The 26,027-nt window shown below is 33.2% G+C and overlaps 1 protein-coding gene across 3 annotated transcripts in view; it reads left to right on the top strand.

Annotated features, from left to right (window-relative positions):
- Nucleotides 1-26,027, top strand: part of KHDRBS2 (KH RNA binding domain containing, signal transduction associated 2) — a 542,862-nt gene that overhangs the window by 88,543 nt on the left and 428,292 nt on the right. For all 3 annotated transcript variants that reach the window (XR_011235523.1, XM_069488012.1, XM_069488013.1), the window contains exon 2: nt 6,933-7,060. Coding sequence is in view for 2 of the 3 variants with exons in the window: in XM_069488012.1 (XP_069344113.1) it covers nt 6,933-7,060 (128 nt within the window). In the remaining variant the exon portion in view is untranslated. The remainder of the gene's footprint in view (nt 1-6,932; nt 7,061-26,027) is intronic.

The following is a 26,027-nucleotide window of genomic DNA, read 5'->3' as shown; positions in this document are numbered from 1 at the left end:
AAGTGACATGAAAACTGAAGGGCTGAAGCTCCCTGGGAAAGACAAAGGTGTACAATGAGTATAGAAGCAGTATGGTGCTTGCCGTCTCAGCTTGAGTATGTAGTGACAGGAAGTGACCCCAAGGGGGCTGGCACCTTGGTGCTTTGTTTTCAAGAAACTCCCAGTTTACTGGTGGCAGCAGCTTTTGGGCTCATGAGGGTAGAGAAGCTCTCCAGCAGTTCAGAAGCCTGCTGATTACCAGAGGTGTGAGGGAGAGAGAAATGAAACCCCCACCTACCCTTTCCGTGGGGCTCCAAGTTTCTCAGGGGTTGATCTCTGCCAATATCTTGCTGCTTCTTGTTCTGATCTGCAACTTCTTCCCATGGAATCTCTGGTAGGTTCTGGCACTTTTCCCTCAGAATTATACTTGAGCTATGTTTTATAAAACCTTTTCTTTCTGAGATGATCTGGCAACCAATGTCTCTAGTCAGCCATCTTCTCAGGTCACAGATCTATTCTTGACTTTTTCTTCTTTTTTGATGTCTACATTTACTGTTATAAACTTCCTTCTTAACACTGCTTTTGCTGCATCCTACAGTTTTTAGTATGTTGTGTTTCCATTTTCATTTGTTTCAAGGAATTTTTTTTTTTATTTTCATCTTAATTTCTTCATTGACCCAATAGTCATTCAGGAGCGTGTTGTTTAATTTCCATGGCTTATGCAGTTTCCAGAGTTCCTCTTGGTATTTACTTCTAGTTTTCTTCCATTGTGGTCTGAGAAGTTACTTGATATGATTTTGATTTTTTAAAATTTATTGAGACTTGTTTTGTGGCCTAATGGTCTATCCTGGAGAATTTTCCATGTGCTGATAAAAAGAGTGAATATTATTCTGTTGTTGAATAGAATGTTCTATAAATGTTGGGCTCATTTGGTCTGAGGTCTAGTATAAATTCAGTGTTCCCTTGTTGATATCCTGTCTAGGTTATTTGTCTAATGCTGAGAGTGGGGTGTTAAAGTCCTCACTGTTATTATATTACAGTGTATCTCTTTCTGTAGATAAAGTAATATTTGATAAATGAATCAGCAGCAGCAGCAGTGTTGGGTGCATATATATTTAGAATTGTTATATCCTCTTCCTGGATGGTTCCCTTTATCAATATTTAATGACTTTCTCTTTTTTTACTGTTCTTAAAGTCTGTTTTATCTGATATAAGTATAGCTACTCCTACTCAGTTTGAGTTTACATTTACATAAAATATCTTTTTTTTATCCCTTTATTTTCAGTCTATATGTGTCTTTACTGGTAAGGTGAGTTTCTTGTAATCAGTGTATAGTTGGATCATGTCTTTAATGCAATCAGTCATTCTTTGTCTTGTAAGAGGACAATGTAATTTGTTTATGTTCAAGATTATTGATATGTGAGGCTTTGTTCCTGTCATATTGTTAATTGCTTTCTGATTATTTCATATATTCCTTGTTCCCTTCTTTTTCTCTTGTAGTATGTTGATGTGGTTTGGTGGATTTCTTTAGTGGTACCATTTGAGTCTTTTCTCTTCCTCCTTGTATGGTTGCTTTACCAGTGAGTTTTTTACTTTTGAGTTTTCATGAGGTAAACGCTGTCTTTTTGCTTCCAGGTTTAGGATTCCCTTGAGAATTTCTTGTCAGACTGGTCTAGTGTAGTCAATTCCCTCAACATTTGTTTGTCTGGGAATGGTGATTTTTTCCCTTCATTCATCAAGGATAATTTAGCTGGATATAGTATTCTTGAGTGTCAGGTTTTTCTTTCAGCACTTTTGATCTATCATTCCATTCTCCTTTGGCCTATAAAGTTTCTGCTGAGAAATCTGCTGTTAGTCTGATGGGTTTCCTTTATAGGTGACTAGATACTTTCTCTAGCTATTTTTAGGTTTTTCTCTTTAACTTTGACTTTAGACAGTCTGATTATAATGTGCTGTGGGGTAGACTTTTTGCATTGTACCTTGAGGGTTGTTGAGGCTCCTATATCTAATATCTAAATCTCTTTCTATACTTGAGAATTTTACATCTATTATTTTCTTACATAGACTTTCTAATCCTTTGTTTTTTCACCCTTGGGGATACTGATATTTTGTAAATTCCATGGCTTTATGTTGTCTGCAATATCAGGAAGGCTTTGCGTATTCTTTTTTCTTCATTTTGATTTGAATGGATTATTTCAAAAGATCTGTCTTCTGCTTCTGAGATTTTTTCTTTTTCCTGATCTAGTCTCTTGGTGAAACTTTGAAATGTATTTTGTATTTCCTTCAATGAATTCTTCAGTCCAGAATTTCTATTTTTTTAATAGCCATCTCTTTGGCTATTGTCTCATTCACATACTGAATTGTTTTTCTCATTTCTTTGTATTATTTTTCAGCATCCTGTTATATCTCACTGAGCTCCTTAAAATCAATATTTTGAATTCTTTATCTGAAATTTCAAAAATTTATTTTTGACTAAGATCCAGGACTGAAGAATTATTGGGTTCCTTTGAAGGAGTCATATTTCCCTGCTTTTTTATGTTTCCTGTGTCCTTATGTTGATATATGCACATTTGGTGTGATAGTCACTTCTTTATATTTTTTAATTTACTGTCATATTGGAGGAATTTTTCATGAAATTGTATCTTGGTGTTGATTTGGGAGAATACTTTGGCTTTGATTCTGGGAATATGCAGTAGTGTAGTCTCTGTTTGGTATCTTTGCCTGTAAATAGCATTTGTGGTATCTGTGATTTCCTTAGTGTATTAGGGTGTGGCTGTTCATGGAGGCTGTGATGAAGTTGTGCTGGGGACTGTTATGCCAAGTGAGCCTATCTTCAGATCCAGTGGGGACAGCAATGGGCTGAGCATGCCTATCTTTTTGCCCCAGTACAGTTCACAGGGGCACTTGGGTTGGTGGTTACCAGCAGGTTGATTATTGGGCCTCCGTGTGGCTGGCTCTGATGCTGTTAGTGGCAGTGGTGGGAGGAAGGTGGGTTCTTAGGCCCTTGAACAGCTGGCCTGGTGTGGATGATGGGAGTAGCAATGGCAGGAAGATTCTCTGGGTCCCTAGTCGTGTACAGTAATGTTGGCAATGGCTGCAATGGGCTGGGCATGCCAGATGGCCCTGGCAGTTGGGTGCCAGCTGAGGTGGTAGTGGCTCAGAGTTTAGTCCCAACCTCAGGCTTCTAGGAGAAGTGCTCAGGTACCCAAGGTGGTGGATTGGGTTGGGCAGTCCCCAGGACCCCAGGCTGTGTGCTTGTTCTTGGAGTGATGAGCAAAGCCAGATTACGCAGGATTGTTCTCAGGCCACCCAGTGATGAGAGTATACAACAGCCATGCTGGGTGGGGGTTGTGTGATCCTCAGGGCTTAGGCATACTGTGCATGCGAGGGGTGGTAGCACTCGTGCTGAGGCCTCACCACTGGAGAGGGTAAGGCTTCCCTCAGTGGCCACAGCCTGGGCTGGCAGATGGGGAATCCACATCCCCTTCACACCCCAGGCCTGGCAGGGCACATCCTCCTACCCTGACTGAAGGAGCTCAAGTCCAGCTTTTGACCAATTCCCAGTGACAACTTGCACCTTTCTTGGTCCCTGTCTCATATTCTGGCAGTACTTGCTTTCTGGCACCAGCTGCTGCTGCCCATGCCCAGCTCATTTCCTAGACCCAGCTGTGGGAATGCTCCCAGCTTGCTACTCTGTCCCAACAGCATTAGCTGAATTCCCATAATGCCCTAGTCTTAGCGCTGCTGGGTCTCCGGACAGCATGCAGTTTACCAGAGTCTGGTTGTGAAAATGACACCATGCTGTAGCTGCTTAGGTCTCAGAAAGTATCAATATTTGGGAATCAGTGCAAGCTCCCTCCTTGGAGCAATTCCTTCTCATTGGAACTTCCCATAGCAGCTTCCTATGTTAGTTGCAGGGGCTGGGAGAGTGGAGGGCTTCTCCTGCAGTCAGGATTGCATGATTCCATGGTGGTGGTATAGGCTACTGGAATTCTCTCTCTTACCCCTTCCCTATGAGTCACTCCCAGCTCCCTCCAGCCGATCCTTGCCAGGGAGGTCACCTCTCCTCATTTTCCTTCTCCACTTTTGGTGTCCTCTGTCACTTCTCTATTGAATTCCATCATTTTCTCTTCAATAATGCACTTGAAGCATGACTTGCTCTGCTCTGGTTCTTCTGAGTGGAGGAGGCAGGCATGCTATTTTCATTCAGCTACATTTCTTGATGGGAAAGTTATTAGAATTAATCATGGGTTGACCAAATTGCAAATGTCTAAAAAAAGCCTAAGGTGGTAGTTTTGTGGAGAGCAAATAATATCTGACAAATTCTATTTCTTTTTGAACAAGGGAGAAGCCATACATATAATAGTTTTGGAATTGAGTCAGTTTCTTCAGTGTCCCACATTACAATTGCCTTAGCAAGCTAGAATATATGACATTGGGTAGGTGCATGGACCCAAAGGGCAGTGATCAAAAGTTCATTGTTAGTATCAGAAGGCATAAGGAATATTTTTTCTTTGCAATTGTCATAGTTCTGGTTGTAATAATTACATTAATATAAGGGATTGAAAGTTTGGAATCAAGAGTGTTTCTCAGTTTAGAAAGACAAAGTGGCTTGTTAATACTTTGGAGTGGGAATGTGATGCCATCATAAGCAGGAATTATGGACATATAACTTATTTTCAAACAATTCAGTTTATTTTAAGTTATTTGTCCATACAGAAATTATACCATATAACTGAAAAAATGATTATAAATGACTTGGTACCAACTATGCACTGTACGTTTTATTCAGACACTCTCTGGGGAAACAATGTAATATTACTTCAAAAAGATTGTTTTGATGCCACACAGCCCAAATACTTAGTATGCTAAAAGTTTACTTCCTGGAATGTTAGAGGGATTTTTCTAGAAGCTATGTGAAATCATTTTGGGAAAGATGTTATTTAAAAATAGAATAACAAAACCCAAAACTATTAGATACAATATATTATTTCTCTTATCTTTGGAAGTAACAGACCTTTTAAAAATAATTGTTTTAAGTTGCAATATAAATTAATTTGTATTAAAATTTTTCATACTTAATAACTATCATCACCTTTTATCTACTCCAAAATAACAGAAACAGAATGATTTTGTTCCATCCATAACAAAAGTAAAAACTATCACATGCATATCTTAATTTAGTTAGTGTTTTGAAGTAGTACAATTGACCAAGAGCAAAGAAAGAAGAAATATTTACTGGTGATTTTATGGTAATAATAACTATCAAATACACATAAAAAAAGTTATTACAAATAATTTTTAGTAATCCTCCGAAACATTTAGTTTACATTGTGAGTTTTACGAGGTGACCTTAGTTGTAACTGCACATTCTTCTAACATTTCATTGCTACTTTCTTAGCCCAAGTCAGCATCATTTCTCAGCTAGACAAATGTAATTTGCTTTTCTTGTTTGCTTGCCGTCTACTATGACTGGTTTTGCATACTACATATGATGTTATCTTTACAAATAAAAATCAAATATTGCAGCCTTCCTCCCCTCCCGCAAGCCATCAGTGGTTTACCCTTACATTCACAATAAAAAACAGAAAACCTCATGTATCCCCCCAAGTTCTTACATGATCCGTCCCATAACCACCCATCAAGGCTTTTTTCTACATTCACTTCTTCAGCCACATAGGCTTTCTTGCTTCTTACTATTCCAAGAGCAAGTCAAGCTTGTTTCATCAGACTGTTACACTCTACTTCTCAATCTTCCCATGGCTAATCTTTCTCATTATTCAGGGCTTTGCTTAAATATCACCCTGCAAATTTAAAGTAATAGCCATACCCCTTGACTCTACTCTCCTTTATATTCTTAATAGCTATATTGTATTTATTCTGTGCTTCCACCCATAAATATGTTTGTGCATATATATTCATTTTCTCATTGTTCATTATCCACATTAAAATATAGATGCCATAAAAGCAGAGATATTTTATTGTTTTCTGTTATATCTCCAGGACCCATAGTAGAGGTTTAAAAATATTTATGGAATAAATTAATTTAAAAATGAAGAAATGGATAAATAGTATACATATGCCCAATGGGCATGCTTGTAGCTCTGGCTTTGGCGATGTAAGGGCAATATATGTAACCAAAATGTTTGCACCCCATAATATTCTGAAATAAAAATAAATATATAAATAAATAAATTAGACAAAACTTAAAAAAAATTAAATCTAAGACACCTCTGGTCGCAAGCATTTTGGATAAGGGACACTCAACTTGTTTTATTAAAAAATAAAAAATAAAATTTTATCTAAAACAATATTCATTTTGATTATATTCTGGTAGGTCAAAACTAATAATTCCTTTCAAGCATCTATAAAGATAATTTTGTATAGATGAGTATGAATGATAACGTTAATAGATTTCAGCCTTATATGACTTTTCTGTGATCCCCTTTTAATTGCTTTAAAGTTTGGCTAGAATATAAAATATCATGTAGTTTCTCTTTACTATTTATTTTAGATAACTGAATGATTACCATTTCTAATTATTTTTAATTTTTTAGGAATAATTCTAAATAAAAATAAAACACATAACCTTAAAATATGTTTTGTTCTATTCATTGCTCCTGGGAAAGTTATGTTTATTTAGATATTAATGTTTTAAATAGTCAAAGGACATATTCTTCCTCATATTTTGTTTTCAGATATTAAAAAATAGTTAAATCATCATTTGTATCCCAGAAGACACAGTCACATTTTCCATTATCACTTTTTCATTTTAGTTGACAGAGGTCATCTTATTAATACATACTGTAGCAGCTTTCATGTAGCTGTTAGCAAGATGCTGTTTCTGGCTTTTTAATCAAGATTCTTCAAAATCTTATTTGAGAAGAGGAGAAATATGAACAATCAGAGTATTTCTCATTTCGCTTGTTTTTTTCTTGTGGTTTTATTTTCAGAAATTGAAAAATTTCAAGGTTCTGATGGAAAAAAGGAAGATGAAGAAAAAAAATACCTTGATGTCATCAGCAACAAAAACATAAAGCTCTCAGAAAGAGTACTGATTCCAGTCAAACAATATCCAAAGGTACCAGAATATATACTTTGTTCTCATAGAATTAAGGAAAAAATGATAAAAGTAATATGGTTTTATTCATTGCGGTTTATAAAATAAATATGTAAAGCTTCATTATGTGAGTATACAGAAATATATGATATTTACGTAGTGAAAGAAAAACTCTTTGAAAGTACAATAATGAGGGAAATTGTCAAGTGAAGACTATAGCATTTTTTTTTCTGTGAATACAGGAAGCACAATTAGATATTTTAATCATTTTTTAAACACATAAATGATTCACCAGTTTCTCCAAACATTCACACCCACTTGATTATGTTTTGGTTCATATTAAAATGTATTTTCTTATTATAAAAGGAAGTAGAATTAATGATTGTAAATATATAACACTTGCCAATCAGCAGAGAATTATTATATCTAGGAAAGCAATGTGGTGTTCATTAGACTCTTGGATTATAATGTCTGGCCTTATATATTCAAGATTTGTTTATAAAAATAATTATGATATTGTTCTTAGTGTACTAACATCTCTCTTTAGTTTTTTGCTAGTAAATCATTGGTTATAAAATCATGGTTTCATCAATTATATTCATAAATTTTGATGGATAAAAAGACTTTCTTTTTTTCAAATAAATGAAAGAAGCTAAAATGGAAACTCAAAAATTCAACCTTATAATTTACTTCATAAAGAGTGAATCTGAAGCAAGGACCATGTAATTATCTTAATAATAAAGATTACAGAAATGAATGCTCTAGTTTACCAGTTGTCTTCCAATGTGATAAATTCTAGTAAATATAATTAACTAGAATGTTTTGCTTATAATTATTTCAAGCATGGATAAAATTGTTACAACCCAGAAAATTTTCAGATGAGGTTTTCTGGGCATGCCATTTTTTTGTTTGTTCTGAGTTAGACATACTCTATTGTAAGAAAGATGCGTTTATTAGGTATATGTTTTTGAAATAAACTTTATTTGATTTAATTTATAATTATGTTCTTACAAATATTAAATTGAGAAGTCATAGAAATGTACATGAAAACCTTGCATACTGGTGAAATATGGTAGAAATATCTTGGAGTATTAAGAAAAATGTGTCCTTTTTACAGCATTTGATTAATTAACCAGTTATCATCTTGAATAGAAGATTATTTCCCTAAATCATAAATTTAAATATGATATAACTTGATATTGTTTCTCAGATTAACACTTGTTTATTCTTTGGACATGGGAATTCCAATGAGAGACTCGGTGTCTGCTTCTGTGTAAATTGCAGCTCTATAGTCTCTAACCAGGTATGGAAGGCATGTAAAGTTCTGACTGCTCTTCAATTTCTAGTATGAGTGGTTTTATACTGAGTATTACTAGAGTCTATATTTGATTCAGAATGATGAATATTGAAATAAGCATATTCTATGGTGTCAATTTTTTAAATTTATTTTTATTGATGTATAATTAAATGTACATAGTTTTAGGGTATTTGTGATAATACAGTCATATAATTTTCAGTGATAAAATCAGCATACTTGAGATATTCATTGCTTTTAATATTTGTCTTTTTCTTTATGCTAGAAACATTCAAATTATTCTCCTCTAGCTATTTTGAAATGTACACTAGATTATTGTAAACTATAGTCACCCTACTAATCTATCAAACACTAGGTCTTATTTCTTCTATCTGACTGTGTATTTGTACTGATTAATCAACTTCTCTTCATTTCCCCCCATACTTTCAAGCTTCTGATAGCAACTAATCTATTCTCTATCGTCATGAGATCCACTTTTTAGTTCCAACATATGAGTGAGAATATGCCATATTTGTCTTTCTGTGCTTCGTTTATTTCACTTAACATAATAGCCTCCAGTTCCATCCATTTTGCTACAAATGACAGAACTGCATTCTTTTTGTCACTGAATTATATTCTATTCTGTTTGTATGCCACATTTTCTTTATCCATTCATCTGTTGATGGACACTTAGGTTGATTCCATATCTTAGCTATTGTGAATAGTGCTGCAATAGATATGGGCATGCAGATACCTCTTTGATATGCTGATTTCCTTTCTTTTGGATATATATACCCAGCAGTGGAATTGCTGGATCATATGGTATTTCTATTTTTAGTTTTTTGAGGAACCTCTATACTGTTTTCCATAGTGGTTGTACTAATTTACCTTTCCACAAATAGTGTATGAGTGTTCCCCTTTTTCCACATCCTCTTCAGCATCTGTTATTGCCTGCCTTCTTGAGAAAACAACAAAAAAACAACAACAAAAAACATTTTAATTGAGGTGAGATGCTATCTCTTTGTAGTTTTTTTTTTTTTTTTTTGGTATTTCTCTGATGATTAGTGATGTTGAGCATTTTTCATATACCTGTTAGGCATTTGTATGTCTTCTTTTGAGAAATGTCTATTTGGATCTTTTGCCCATTTTTAAATTGCATTATTATTTTTTTTTGTTGTTATTGAGTTGTTTGAGCTCTTTATATATTCTGGTTATTATTTGCTTATCATATGGGTAGTTTGCAGATACTTTCTCCCACTTTGTGGGTTTTCTCTTCACTTTGTTGTGTGTTCCTTTTCTGTGTAGAAATTTTTTTTGCTTGATGTAATTCCATTGTGAATTTTTGGTTTGGCTCCCAGTGCTTTTGAGGTCTTATACAGAAAATCTTTGGCCAGATCAATGTTCTAGACCATTTGTCAATGTTTTTTCTCTAGTTGATTCACATTTTCAGGTCTTAAATTTAAGTCTTTAATCCATTTTGATTTGACTTTTGTCTGTGGTGAGAGGCAAGGGTGCAATTTTATTCTTCTCCATATAGTTATCCAGTTTTACAAGCACTATTTATTGTATAGTCTCGCTTTTCCCCATTGTATGTTCTTGGTGTCTTTGTTGAAGATGAGTTGGTTGTAAATTTATGGGTTTGTATCTGAGTTTTATGTTCCCTTCCCTTGGTCTATGTGTCTGTTTTTATGCCAGTGCCATACTGATGTGGTTACTACACATTTGTAGTAAATTAAGTCAGGTAGTGTGATGCCTTCAGCTTTGTTCTTTTTGCTCAGGATTGCTTTGACTGTTCAGGATCTTTTGTGGTTCTACATAAATTTTTGGATTTTTTTTTGTATTTCTTTGCAGAATGTCATTGGTATTTTGATATAGATTACATTGAATCCGATAATTGATTTAGTATGTCATTTAACAACATCAGCTCTTTCAATCCGTAAGCATGAAATATCTTTCTCCTTTTTTGTCCTCTTAATTTTTCAGCAGTGTTTTATAGGTTTCTTTGTATAGTTTTTTCATTTCTTTGATTAAATTGTTTCCTAGGTATTTTATATTTTTGTGGCTATTGTAAATGGGATTGCTGTCTTGATTTCTTCTTCAGATTGTTCACTGTTGATGTATATAAAGGCTACTGATTTATGTATGTTGAATTTTTATACTGCAACTTTACAGAATTTTGTTTATCAGTTCTAACAGTTTTTTGGTGGACTCTAGGTTTTTCTAAGTATGAGATCGTGTCATCTGCACACAAATCTAATTTGACTTCTTCCTTTCCAATTTGGATGCCATTTATTTCTTTCTCTTGCATAAATTCTCATTCCAGGACTTCCAGTATTATTTTGAATAAAAGTGGTGAAAGTGGGCATCCTTGTCTTGTTTCAGATCTTAGAGGAAAGGCCATCAGTTTTTCCCTGTTTAGTACAATGTTAGCTATGGGATTTTCACATATGACCTTTACTATTTTTCGGTATGATTCTTATACACGCACTTTGCTGGGAGTTTTTATCATAAAGGGATATTGAATATTTTCAAATGATTTTTCTGCATCTGCTGAGATAATCATATGGTTTTTGTTCTCAGTTCTGTTAATGTGATGTATCATGCTTAATAATTTGTTTATGTTGAAATATCATTGCACCCCTAGATGAATCTCACTTGAACATGGTGAATGATCTTGTGAATTTATTGTTGGATTTGGTTTGTTAGTATTTTGTGGAGGATTTTTGCATCTACTTTCATCAGTAATATTGGCTTGTAGTTTTCTTTTTTGTTGTGTTCTTGTCTGGTTGTTTTTTCACGGTAATGCTGGCCTCTTAGAATTAGTTTAAAAATATTCCCTCCTTTTCAATTTTTTTGAAGTGTTTTAGTAAAATTGGTATTAATTCTTGTTTAAATGTTTGGTAGAATTCAGCAGTGAAATCATTAGGTCCTGGGCTTTTCTTTGATGGGAGACTTTTTATTAGGATTTCAATCTTATGACTTGTTATTGATTTATTGAGGTTTTCTATTTCTTCATGGTTCAATCTCGATAAGTTGTATGTGTCCAGGAATTTATACATTTCTTCTAGGTTTTCCAATTTGTTGGCATATAGTTGTTCATGATGGTCTGTAATAATTCTTTATATTTCTGTGATCTCAGTTTTTATGTTACCTTTTTCATTTCTGATTTTTTAATATTTGGGTTTTTTTTTTCTCTTTTTTTCTTAGTCTAGCTAATGGTTTGTCAATTTTGTCTTTCCACTCCCACTGCTTCACTTAACTAGTCTTAAAAAACAAACAAAAAAACAAAACCCAACTATTTTTGCTAATTTTCTGTATTTTTTAGTCTCAATTTCATTTATTTCTGCTCTGATCTTTATTGTTTCTTTCATTCTACTAATTTGAATTTGATTTTTCTTCTTTTCTAGTTCCTTGAGGTACATCATTAGATTATTTGAAGTCTTTCTACTTTTTTTATATAGGCATTTATCACTATAGATGACTTCTTAACACTGCTTTTTCTGTATCTCATAGATTTTGGTATGTTATATTTCCATTTTCATTTGTTTCAAGAAATTTTTAAATATTCTTATTAATTTCTTCATTGACCCTTTGGTTGTTCAGGAGAATGTTGTTTAATTTTCATGTGTTTGTGGAGTTTCTGAGGTCCCTGTTTTTGTTGATTTCTAGTTTTAATTAATTATGGTCAGAAAAGCTACTTGATCTCATTTCCACTTTTTTTAGTTTATTTATACTTGTTTTATGGCCTAAAATGTGATCTGTTCTGGAGAATGTTCCCTGTGCTGATGAAAAGAATGTGTATTCTGCAGCAGTTGGGTGAAATGTTCTATAAGTCTCAGTTAGGCCTATTAGGTCTAGGGTATAGTTTAACTATGTTATTTTGTTTTTGATTTTCTGTCTGTGAGATCTTTCCATTACTGAGACTGGGGTGTTAAAGTCCCCTACTATCATTGTACTGCAGTCTGTCTCTCATTTAGATCTATTAATGTTTACTTTATATACTTGGGAGTTCCAGTGTTGGTGCATTGATATTTATAATATTTACATGCTCTTGTTGAATTGTACCTTTATCATTATATAACGATATTCTTTCTCTCTTTTTATAGTCTTTGATTTATAGTCTATTTCTATGATATAAATATAACTAATCCTGCTCTTTTTTTGGGTTCCAGTTGTATGGAGTATCTTTTTCCACCCCTTCATTTTCAGTCTATGCGTGTCTTTATAGGTGACGTGTTTTTCTTGCAGGTAGCATATAGTTGGATATTGTTTCTTTATCTAGTCACCCACTCTGTGCCTCAGAATTGGAAAATTGAGTCCATTTACATTCATTGTTATTACTGATAAGTAGGTATGTACTACTCCCATTTTGTTGCTTGCTTTCTGATTGTTTTGTAACTTCATTTTCTTTCTTTCTTTCTGTTTCTTTTTTTTCTTTCCTTTTTTTCTTTCTATTTCTTTATGGTTAGATGATTCTCTCTAGTAGTATGTTTAAATTTGTTGCTTTTTATTTTAAATGAATCTGTTATAGGCTTTTGCATTGTGGTTACCTAGAGGCTTACAGAAAATATCTTATAACAAGTTATTTTGAAGAGACGACAGCTTATCTTAGATGACAAAGAAAAAATAGAAACAGAGAAAAAGTGAAAAAATTCTACACTTTAACTGTATGCCCCCTACATTTTCACTTTTAGTTGTCTAAATTTACATAATTTTATATTACCTATCTCTTAAAACATTGCTGTAGCTATTACTATTTTTGATAGATGTCTCTTGGGCTTCATATTAGAGTTATGTGTGGATTTTACACCACAATTAGAATATTCTGGTTTTTTTGATGCAAAGACATAGATAAACATCCATGAGAAACAGCAGCAAATGGGGTACCATGATATCCTCAAATGGACAAAGTAAGGAACCAGTGACTGACCCTAACAAGGTGGCATTATGTAAGTGCTCTGACCAATAATTCAAAACTGCAGTTTTAAGGGAACTCAGTGATTTTTCAAGATAACACAGAAAAGCAACTCAGAAATTTATCTAATAAATTAAACAAAGAGATTGAAATAATAGCAAAAAAATCAAACAGAAATCTTGGAACTGAGAATTTCACTTGCTGAACTGAAAAAGTTATTAGAGGCTCTAAACAGCAAAATGGATCAAGTACAGGAAAGAATCAGTGACCTCAAAGACAGGCTATTTGAAAATACTGTCAGAGGAGAAAAAAGAAAAAATATTGCAAATAAAAGCAATGAAGTTTGCCTACAAGATATATTACAGAAAATTACCTGTAAATACTAAATCTGAGACTTGTTAATGTTCAAGAGAAAACTGAGCGAGAGCAAGGGGTAGAAAGCTTATTCAAAGAAATAATAACAGAAAACTTTTCAAAAGTTGAGAAAGATGTAAATATCCGGTTAGGGGAAGATCAGAGAACACCAAACAGATTCAACACAGTTAAGACTACCCCAAGGCACGTAATACTCAAACTCTCAAAGGTCAAGGACAAAGAGAGGGTTTCTAAAAGCAGCTAGTGAAAAGAAGCAAATAAGGTATAAAGTAGCTCCAGTTAATCCGGCAACAGACTTCTCAACAGAATTCCTATAGACCAGGAGGGAGTGGAACAACATTTTCAAAATACTGAAAGAAAAAAAAAAAACAAAACTGTCATCCACAAATACAATATCCTGCATACGTATCCTTCAATTATGAAGGAAAGATAAAGTCTTTCCCAAACAGAAGCTGAGAGAATTCACCACCTCCAGACCCAGCTTGTAAGAAATACTGATGGGATTTCTTCATTCTGAAAGAAAAAACACTAATGCTGAAAAAAATGAAAGATATAAAACCCAATGGTAATATTGAGTATATGGTGTCAAAATTTTTTGCAAGATTTTGTTTCATAATTGTAAGAAGATGCTCAAGCAACAAAACTGCTTAGTCTCATTACAGTAAATCATGGATCGTTAGCAAATCGTTGTAGCTCTTAGAATTTTTAAAATCATAGAATGCTTAGGCTAGGAATAATCTTGGAAATCATATATTAATATAAAACTTATTTTACAGATGATGTAACTGGAAGATAATGAATTGCTCAAGGTCATATCTTTCTTATGGATAGAGATCTTTAGTGCAGTTATTATAGATTCTTCATTTTTTGTGAATCATTACATTTTTAACTATACTGATCATGCTCACATATTTGTATTAGTTTTTCATGTAAAAATTGGAAGAATGTGAAAAATGATAGCTCATAATGATTAACAGTTGTGTGGAAGACTCTCAGATAACAATTCATGCTTTAGAAAATTTGCCATTTATTTAATTGATGAATAGCCTGCTAAATCTGTTAAATTTTTAAAGGAATGTTCATTTCATCTAATTATCACACATTAGAGAACTTTAGAGCCCTTTGCGAAAAAAGAGTGGCATTCTGAGAAGCAGACCAGCATTACCTGTCAATGTTGACCTACTTTGTTTTTATTGTGTATTTTTATACTACAGTAGAATTATAATTTTTTGAAAATAAACCATATTTTAGGATCTTTTATAATCTTTTGAAACCAAACCATATTTTATTTGAAAAATGTAATTCTCTCCTGCTAAGTATTTATTGCCCACTTCTTAGAAAAATATTGGTGTGATAGAATTAAGATTATGATCCCTAAACCTGAGCTGTATTTGATGTACATTTATGAGCTGTAAAATGCATGATGTGGTGTGATACTATGAGCTGTTGAACGGAGCACAATAGTATTTATGGATTTAAAGTTTAATCTTCTATAATAAAAAGTGTTTTAGCCCTCAAGGGGGACAGCAGAAAAGATGTGCTTTATACAACTAACTTTCTCTCAGAACCATCTCTCCCCTTGATACTTGCTGTCTGTTTGAACCAGTAATTAACGTGGTAATGACACAGTCCTTTCAAACACAGGGCAATAAATAACTGTGGGAATTCTTGGGGAAATGACCTTATCACAACTTTAATACATGACCTTTTTTGGATAGATTTTGTTTCAATTAGTCTCCAACTTCAAGTTAATTTGCTGACTTAGTTGAATACTACAAGGAATTGAAAGTTTAAGATTTTAAATTATAGAAACTATAAGAGTGCTGTTCAAGCACTTTAAGAATGATTCATCTAGCTCCAGTGCTTTATGTTTAATGATTTAATTTGGGGAAAATAGGCCATATCATTAAATTATTTTAATGAACAATTTTTCTTATTTGTTTTTATATTTTAATAAGATTAACAGAGTTGTATTTGAAATTCATGCTAAATGAATATATTTAGCTGCTCTTGCCAACGAAAACAAAAAAATGGGTAACTACGTCAGATGATTGGATATGTTAATTTGCTTCACTATAGTAACTTTTTACTTTTTATTTGTATCCCATAACATCATGTTGTATACCCTAAATAAACACAATAAAATTTACTTTTTGAAAAAAAGATTAATAGAGAAATAGATGTTTTATATCTATTGTTTGTATTTTCAAAAGTTTCAGAATAAGAGTAATTATTTCTTTATAGTTAAGCCTTTAAAAAGGTAACATGGTCAACATTTGTTTCCTGTTTCCTCTATATTCCTAAGAGATTCACGTAGAAGACTGTGGAGAACCATGCACTATCATTAACATTAGCTCTTTCTCTCCAAAATCCATATATATTTCACAGTCCAATACACCATTTTTTTTCAAATATTAACATCTCCAACTGTTATGCATGTTATAGTCAGAATCATGTTATGGTTTCTATCAGGCAAGCAGTGAAGCAGTGGTCATGATTCATTGTTATTGCCCGTGCATATGTAAACTTGGTCCTGGATTTTTGTATTATAGCAGTGTTGGGAATTTGTTTGTAGTGTTGGAACTATGTCCACTGAGTTTAGTTGAAGCTTAAAATGTCTCCAAGATTACATTATGATTTAGTGGTGACATGCAAAGCTAGTACACATACCAAACAAACAAACAAACAAACAGAAAACGTAGCTTGGAGTACAAACTTGATATTAATGAAGACAGTTTTCATCCTTGGAAGAATGATGAGAATTCCATATTTTCTTGTGCTGCAACAAACAAGTGTCTTCTAGGGTCTAAGGAACTAAGCTATACATTAAGTGGCAGAAGCTGTGCTATGTTTTGTCATTGCTATGCAAGCAAAAGGAATGCCTAGCATAATTCTGGGTAAAATGAGAATGCCCTAGAGACTGGAAAAGGGATGCTTCCACTTGTAAGAGGGTGTCTACTTTTTGCTTGCTACTGTACCTATTTGTTCACCTGGGCAATTCAGCCTTTCAATACCTTTTAAGAATATCTTTTGATGTGCTTTCTGAATCCACTGAAATACGTCAGACCTTTTCTTCAATTAAATTTGCCCCAAGGCCAACTTTATATTTCTCGATTTGAGTTACTGCCAACTTTTTAAAGCAATATATTGCCAGGAGTGTAAATCTGCCCCAAATTTGGCCTTTTTAAAGATCAAACGCAGCCACATTCCGCTGTGCTGATTTTTAAATCAATTTCTTATGTAGATTAATGCAGAAAATTAAACTTCCAAAATATGTTCAAAACCATTTTACTTGCTCTATATTTCTTCTTAATCTACCCATTTCCAGAGAGAAGGGCTGCATTCTGTACCTGATTAGAAGTAGTCTCACCTGTGGTTGCATCCTGCCATGTCTTCCCACAGAACTTGTGTTTCCTCCTTTACTCTTCAAAAGACAAAATACTTAAGTCCAAATCCTTGATGAGTATTATTTCTAACTTTTTAAGTAATTATCAGATCATTTAAGAATAGTTACTAAATGTGGAAACTATGACAAAATTTTAAAGCCAAATATAACCACTTAAAATCTTAGAAACACTTCTTTTTGTAAGCAATATGGTTTTCCAGAAGCCACTGTGTAGCTTACAAACTAAACTAAACCTGTTTTATCTTTTCCAGACAGAGACCACTGCACAGCATTGCTTTTGGTTTTCTAAAGAAGAGAGGATTTGATGCGCTTTGTGATTTGTTTCATTTATATCAGTTTTCTAGTCCTTAATTTGTGAATATACATCTCAACTGAGAAAATAAGACACTCCTATGCACATTTTTTGATGAGGAAAAAACATTCAAAATGCTGTAGAGTGTATTTTCTCCAGTAGAATGGCATGCAAAATAATCTTGTTTTCTAGTAAAATTTAGGTATTTGTAATAGTATTATGTCTAACACTTACCCTTTCTTTTAATTAATGCCCATACTATGTACTTCAAATGTTATTTTCTCATTTTGAAGTTTTTCCAATTTTTATATGTCTAACTCATATTGGACCATGCATTCCTAATTCTGAATTATGTGCTTCTATTCTAAACATCCTTTTTTATGAACTCAGCACACCCTTGCAAAATATGTCTTTGAATTTGCTGAAATCATACCAAGCTATCCTTCTCTAAGTCTAGAGGATCTTCAGCTTGTTTCAGTCGGTTGTTTCCATTCTGCTTCTTCCTTTCTCATACCTCAGGCTAATATTTTTCCACTTCTTTTAGGAGGATTGCTTCTTATTTTCACATTTACCCTCAACTGGAAAACTGAAAACTGCTTCAAAAGGATCATTAAAATGCAAGTGCCTTTGAAATGTGTCCAAAACTGTGCTCTTATTTAGGGTCCAATTAGAGCTAAAAAAAAAAAAAAAAAAAAAAAAATCTTCCATCTCATGTTCTTCTCTACAATCTTGTCACTCTTCATTTGCTTGTTTGTTCGTTTGTTTGTTTAACTCAGTGAGCCTTCCATAAGTTTCTTTACACCCAGGAGAAGACATATGGCCCTTCTGCTATTTCTTTTGTTGTTGTTGTAGTAGGTAGGAGTGGCTTTTTATGTAGAAAGATCTTTAAGAGACCAAGAAAGATATATCACTATTAAAATCAAGAGACATTACATTACTAATTGAATGGATTCCCATTTTATTATTGACTTTGAAAGACTTCTTGAACATGTAGAAGCAAATGAATTTTATGTAAATTCAAATACTGTATTTCTTGATTTGTTTTTCTGCTAATCTCAAGCAGAAAATATCCTTTTCTCTAAAAGGATAATAAAAATTAATGCATTTTCCCAGAATCTTCTCGATAAGGAATTATTGTTACTTTTATTAAGACCTGACAGCAAACAACTTTTTGAAAGAAATTTAGATTCACATAAAAAAATTAATGACTTTGATTTTCTTTTTCTAATGTAAGTCATTGTGAAAAGAAATTTGTGTAATACGTTTAGATTTACACCATTTTGTAAATAATTTTCTTAAAAATGTGTATGTTTCTCAGCATGTCACAAAAATAAAACTCTAGAACAATTTCAAATATGAATATCAATGCAAAACTTTAAAATACCAAATGTTGAATACCAATGTTCATAGCAGTATTATTCACGATAGCTAAAAGGTGGAAACAGTCCAAATATCCTCAAAAAATTAATAGATAAGTAAAATGTGATATACACGTACAATGGAATATTATTCAGCCTTAAAAGCAATGAAATTCTGATGAATTCCGCAATATGGATTAACATAGAACACATTATGCAAAATAAAATAAGCCAGACAAAAAGAACAAATATTATATGGTTCAACTCTTGTGAGAAACCTAGAATAGGCAAATTCGTAGAGACAGATAGTGGAATAGAGGTTACAAGGGGCTGTAGGGAGGAAACCATGAGAAATTATTTTTTAATTTGGCCAGAGTTTCTGTTGGGAATGATGAGAAAGTTTTGGAAATGGATAGTGACGATAGTTGCATGACATTGTGAATGGATTTAATGCTACTGAATTGTGCACTTAAAAATAGTTAAAATGGGCTGGGCACAGTGACACAAGCTTGTAGTCCCAGCTACTCAGGAGTCTGAGGTGAGAGGATTGTATGAACCTAGGAGTTTGAGTCCAGCCTGGGCAATATTGTAAGAACTGTGTCTTTAAAAAAAATAGTTAAAATGGTAAATTTTATTTTATGTATATTTTACAATAATAAAAATGTTACAAAAATATTACCAATGTATTTCAGTAGCACACTGTCAATATAATAAATTACACTCAAATGTAGTTTATTTCAGAGATGCGAGATTGATTTAGTATTTTAAAATATATTTAAACAAATTTACTGCAATTAGCAACAAAAATACATTTGATAAAATTAGTATTCCATTCATCATGAAATAAACATGCACACATATCATATAATCAGTAGATACTTAAGAACAGTGTGGAGAAATGATTTACTCAGTAACTATTGGAGAGATAGCTAGTGAGGCATTTAGGGGGAAAAAGAAAAGGAAGCCTATGTTCCTATCTCATCTTGTACAACAAAATAAATTCTAACTGGGTCGAAGATTAAATGCCAATAAATAAATAAATAAAAGTACTGAAATGAGTTATGAGCAATTTTATTTCATAAAGTTTAATTGAGGGAAAACATTTTTAAGAAAGATGGTAAACACAGAAGCCACAAGTAAATGAATAAATTCTTTTACAACATAAATCTGCAATTTCTGTTCAAGCAAAAATAATGCTAATAATTACTAAAAATCAAAATGCAAATAGTGAAATTATATGAGTATTGGAGAAATATTTGAAACACATGACAGCAAATTTACTATCTTTATATGTAGCAGAACTAATTTTTTCTAATTGAACAAGAAACTAATGATATCCACGGACATATGTATTGTTTAGAGCAAATTTAAAATACCCTGAATCTCACTTACTAGAAAAGTATAAGTTAAGATGAATTTGAAATGCTACCATTCTCTGTCAGACTGCCAAATAAAAGTTTGGTTATGACCAATAATTGTTTTAGAGTATGTGGAAAATTATACTGCATAACCTGTTGTTCAGAGCATGTAGATTCAACCGTTTTGGAGAACAATTTTACAAAATTAATTAATATCACACAGACATAGACTTTTGAAAGCAATTAAATATCTAGCATTTATTTTTAAATTATATATTTGCACATATATGTACTGTTAAGTGACATAAGATATAATTTGTTTCCTTTGAGTATAAAAGGGATATATATGCGGTATATGTATACACATGTTTATATGTAGAGAGAGATATGTATAAGGTAGATAACTAGAAGCAAAAGAGGGTCCCTTTTTGTTGCAGGTTTTTTGTGCTGTTTTCATTAGTTATTATTAAGAGGTTATTTTTCTAGTAATAAAGATATTTTTAAATAGTTGAGCTAATTCAAAGTATTAAACTAGAAAAATTGGTTCTATATAGAAATTTTTTTCTAGAATGAAGGAACAAATAATAAAAACTAAGGACTATTGAATATTTTCTATATATCAGATACCTTATAGTTTTTACATGTATGAACTCATTTGATTGTCACAAACATCCTAATGATACTATCTTTTCCATTTTATATATGAGGGAACTGATTCACAGAGGAGCTGACTTGCTAAAATCACATCATTAGGAAATAACTAATTAAAGTTTCATATCCAGCCTTTCTAATGTCATAGCCTGTTGTCTTTTCCTCATTACACTGTATGGTTCTATTATTATAATTTAAGCAAATTACATCTTAAAATATATAGTAGAAAATGTGACCCCAAACATGACCTCAAAACCCATCAAAATCTATTATGAACTTAAAAACCAGATGAAAATTTTGTTTTTATGTTTATAGTATACTTTTTATTTCTGATTTGTGAGTAGATATAGTCCTTAAATGAGTAGCATTGTCTAAAACTCAAGTTTAGAGGAAAGACTAACTTTAAAACATCATAAAATAGTCCTTAAACCTAGGACCTCACACTTAGAGAATTAAGGTTATTATGACTACCAACTGTATATCAGACAATGAGCAAAGCACAGTAAACTACTATATTCTTTTCACAAGAATGCTGTGAGAGTTCTATAGTTTAAAAATATTTAATCAATTTTCTTAAAGCTGCACAATAATATATAAGTGATAGTATTAACATTTGAACCCAGGTCTCTCTACACCAAAGCCTGTCTCGTTTGCCTTAAACCATTATATAATTCACCTTCTGCTATACAAGGAGGCATTGAGATAATTCTGGACACAGACTGCTAAGATTGCAAAGGCCCAGATGGAAAAACAGATGTATTTCTCTTCTGGTGTTAAGTGAGGCAGAAATAATCTACTCATTAGCTGGAGTGTTTCTCATAGGTCGTATGGCTGAATCTTCTCCCCAATTCAGAAATCATTTCTATAGTATTTGTGATACTCGTCAGCCTGTCTATGAATACTTCTGGGGTTGAAAAGAAAGTTTACTGCATTATAAAACAGCTAGATCTAATATTGAGTAGACATTCCTGTTCAACTTTTTTCTTCATTGAAATATGACCCTTATCCCTGTAAGTTTACGTGGGTTCTGCTTTTTTACCTCTCCAACAACAAATAACTCACTGGAACTGAGGTATGTCTTGAACTATCATTGGTACGTTGTCTTCCTTTGGCTTTCAGGACAGCACAATTTGTTTTTAATCTCCTGTTGCAAAACTGCTTGCATTTCTCAGCCTAGTTTGCTGGTTTCTCCTCTTCCGTACAACAACTTCTGCTTTTTTTTTAAATTTTCATTTATAAAATATTTATTTATTTATTTACTTTTTTTCTGTAAGTAAAATTTTATTAGAACACAGCCACCACATTCATTTACATATTATCTATGGTTGCTTTCCTGTGAAAACGACAAAATTGAGTAGTTGCCTAAAATATTTGCTGTCTGGCCCTTTACAGAAAAAGTTTGCCAATCCCTGGTCTAAATGGTAAGGAATTTCAGTTCTTCTTCTTTTTGCTTAATTTCAGAATATTATGGGAGTACAAACATTTTGGTTACATAAATTGCTTTTGTACTATTTAAGTCAAAGTTATAAATGTGCCCATCCCCCAGATAGTCTGCAGTGTAACTGTTAGGTGTGCATTTACCCATCCCCTCCTTGCCCTTCCCACCTGCTTGATTTCCGATGAATGTTATTTTCATATGTGCACATAAGTGTTGATCGATTAGTCCCAATTTAATGGTGAATACATGTGGCGTTTGTTTTTCCATTATTATGATACTTCATTCAGAAGAAGGGGCTCTAGTTCTATACAGGTTAATACAAGAAGTTATTAGTTCACCATTTTTTTTTTTATGATTGAGTAGTGCTCCATGGTATACATATAACAGATTTTATTAATCCACTCATGTATTGATGGACACTTGGGTTGATTATACATCTTTGCAATTGTTAATTGTGCTGCTGTAAATCCTCAAGTGCAGGTGTCTTTTTTATTGAATGCCTTATTTGCCTTTGGGCAAATACCCAGTAGTGGGATTGCTGGCCAATTGCTGGATCCCAGTAGTGGGATTACTTTTAGTTCTTTGAGGTATATCCATACTACTTTCTGTAGAGGTTTTACTAGTTTACAGCTTCTTAATGTCCTTAGGTATTGTCCATGGTGTTCTTCTCTATATTTACCTCACACTCCCTTTGTGATTTTATTACCTGTGGCGTGTCTTTACATAACATATAAACTGATGATCCAGCCAAGACCTCTCTCCAAGATTTATTTGCAGGAACCAACTTGCTATTGCTACATAGACATCTAGACATCTCAGATTCATCCAGTATTCTTCTCACCCCAAGTCTCAATCACGGGTAATCTACCCTCTCTCAGTTGATGGCAACACCTGGTGCTTTTACTTTATCAGGCCAAAAACTGTGGATTACCCTTGACTCCTCTCTTTCTCCTTCACATATTATCCAATTTCCCAGACAAATCTAGTAGTCTTATATTCAGAATTAGAGAAGGAACTGTGGGAAGAGTAGGAAAGAACTATAGTGGACTAGGAAGCACCAGAAATCATTTTCCCCAACTAGACAACAATAGCACTGACAGGATTTGTCTGATGTAAATATTCTATAACTTGAATGTCTCTTGAATTATTGCAACTTCTAGGGGAAGGGTTGGGTAGTAAATTACCATTAATCTTGGTCCATTTCAGCTCTTAGCACAGTAGCAACTATTCCTCTTCCACTCATCCCTTGGCAGGAAGCTCTGCATGTGTTCCTGGAGCAGCTTGCAAACAACTTGTGGGAGCCAGGATGAGTAAAAAAGACTGTCTTCCAAATATTGGGTATCTATGCTTTGATCACTGATTGCTACTTCTGATCAAAGGAGTGCAGGCAAAGAGGCTGCCAGCCATTGTTGTTGTATCCCCTGTTTTGCAAGCCCCTCCCTGTCCAGTGACGTGACTTCTAGAGGATTTAAAGGACTGGTGCCAGACATTAAAGACTAGGACATTCAAATGCGACCTCATGAATGGGGAAAATTAGAAAGTGACCACACATGCCTATGGAAAGGTTCAGGCTCAGAAAGTACCTGAGAAGACTTTGAGCTTTGATCTCAGGCTGATCCTTGGCACAGAGACAGCCTATAACAATCATAAGAACAAAAACAATAAACAAAAACAATAACAAAGAACAGCAAATCCTGGAGAAGAGGGAAAATTTGATTTCCACTTTTGTCACATTATTAGATTCAAATGTCCAGTTTTGGACAAAAAGAACAACAAAAGACACAAACTATCCAAAGACAGGAAAATATGGCCTGTTCAAAGGAAAAATAAATAAAACAGAAATTGTCCCTGACAGTGATGTAATGCTAGACCTACTGGGCAAAGACTTTAAAACAACTGTCTTAATTTTACTCAAGGAAGTAAAAGCAAGCATGGAGAACATCAAGAAAATGATGTAGGACTAAAATGTAAATAGCAATAAAGAGAAAGGAAAATTAAAAGAATCCAAAAAGAAATTCTGCAGCTGAAAGTGCAGTAACTGAAATGAAAAATTCATGAGAGGGATTCAAAGATGTATTTGAGCAGGTAGAAGAAATAATCAGAAAACCTGAAGACAGGACAATAGAAATTATGGAGTCTGAAGAACAGAAAGAAAAAAGATTGCAGAAGAGTGAAGATGGCTTAAGGGACCTGCAGAACACCATCAAGCAGACCAACATACACATCTTGGGTGTCTCAGAAGGAGAAGAAAGAAAGAAGAGTAAAGAGAATATTTGAAGAAATAATAGCTGAAAAGGTCCCAAAGTTAAGGAAAGACATGAATATAAGCATTCAAGAAGCCCAATATACTTTAATTAAGTATTGTACACATTATTCTCAAACTTTCAAAACACAAAGAGAGATTCTTGAAAGCAGCAAGAGAAGCAACATGTCACATATAAGGGTTACTTAATAAGACTATCAGCAGATTTCTCTTTAGAAGGCAGTGGGCCAATATTCACTTACATCCTTTACACACAATTGAATATTCATTCATTCAATTTTGTTTTAGCAGAATGTACTCAGTGTGCCAAAGCAACAACAGTAAAAAAACTGTCAACCAAGAGTCTTATTTCCAGCTAAATTGTCTTTTAAAAGCAATGGAGAAATGAAGACATTCCCAGATAAACAAAAGCTCGGGAAATTCATTACCACTAGACTTTCCCTGCAAAAAATACTCAAGGAATTCCTGTAGGATAAAATAAAAAGAAAGCACAGTAGACAATAATTTGAAACCATATGAATAAAGATATCCATAAAGGTAAATAAAAGGAAATTGTAAAAGCTAGTTTTTTTAACAATGGTTTGTAACTTCACTTTTTGTTTTCTACATGATTTAAGAGACTAATACATTTAAAACATTGTCTAAAAGCTATTATTATTGTAATGAGTTTCCTTATTTATTCATTTTGGCAGCAACTTGGGTTTGTTGGCTGTTTTAACACTTGGCAGGGCCCTTGCACTAGGGTTTTCCAAGCTCAAAATGAACTTTCCCTCTCGTGTCAACAGACTTAATTACCTCACCTAATTCAAATGTTTGTTCAAATAATACTTTCTTAATGAGGTCTAACTTGGACATTCTGTTTAGTACAGCAGCTTTCATCTATCCCTATCAAATACTTACAATTTCCTTACCCTTCTCTAGTTTTTCTTTTTTCCATAGCATGTGTCACCTTTTAATAGAATTTATAATTTGCTTATTTGTTAATGATCTCCTGATGTTAGAATGTAAGCCGCAAAATGGTAAGTGCCTTTATCTTTTTTGATGAGTCATGTATTCCAATCACTTAGAACAATGTCTAGAATATAGTAGACGGTCAATACATATTTGCTGAATAGATATAGAATACAATTGACCTTTGAACAACATAAATTGGAAATTTGTGGGTCCATTTATATGTCAATTTTCTTCTATTTCTGTCATCCCTGAGACAGCAAGACCAACCCTTCCTCTTCCTCCTTTTCCTCAGCCTACTCAACATGATGAAGACCTTTATGATGATCCATATCCACTTAGTCAATAGTAAATATGTTGCCTCTTCCTTATGATTTTTAAATAATATTTTCTTTTCTCTATCTTATTTTATTGTAAGATATATAATACATATAACAGGTAGGAGAGGGGATGAGAGGTTGCATAAACTCACACCTATCAGGTACAATGCACACTATCTGGGTGATGGGCACACTTATAACATTGACTCAAACTTCAAAAGCAAGACATGGAACCAAAACATTTGTACTCCTGTAATATTCTGAACTAAAACAAACAAACAAGTAAACAAATAAATAAAATATTCAAACTCACAGAAGCAGAGAATCCAACAATGGTTGCTAAGGAGAGGGAGAGAATTAGTGAGTT

This window comes from Eulemur rufifrons, chromosome 15 (assembly GCF_041146395.1).
Source record: "Eulemur rufifrons isolate Redbay chromosome 15, OSU_ERuf_1, whole genome shotgun sequence".
Lineage (NCBI taxonomy): Eukaryota > Metazoa > Chordata > Mammalia > Primates > Lemuridae > Eulemur > Eulemur rufifrons.
This window is presented reverse-complemented; position numbering and strand designations above follow the sequence as displayed.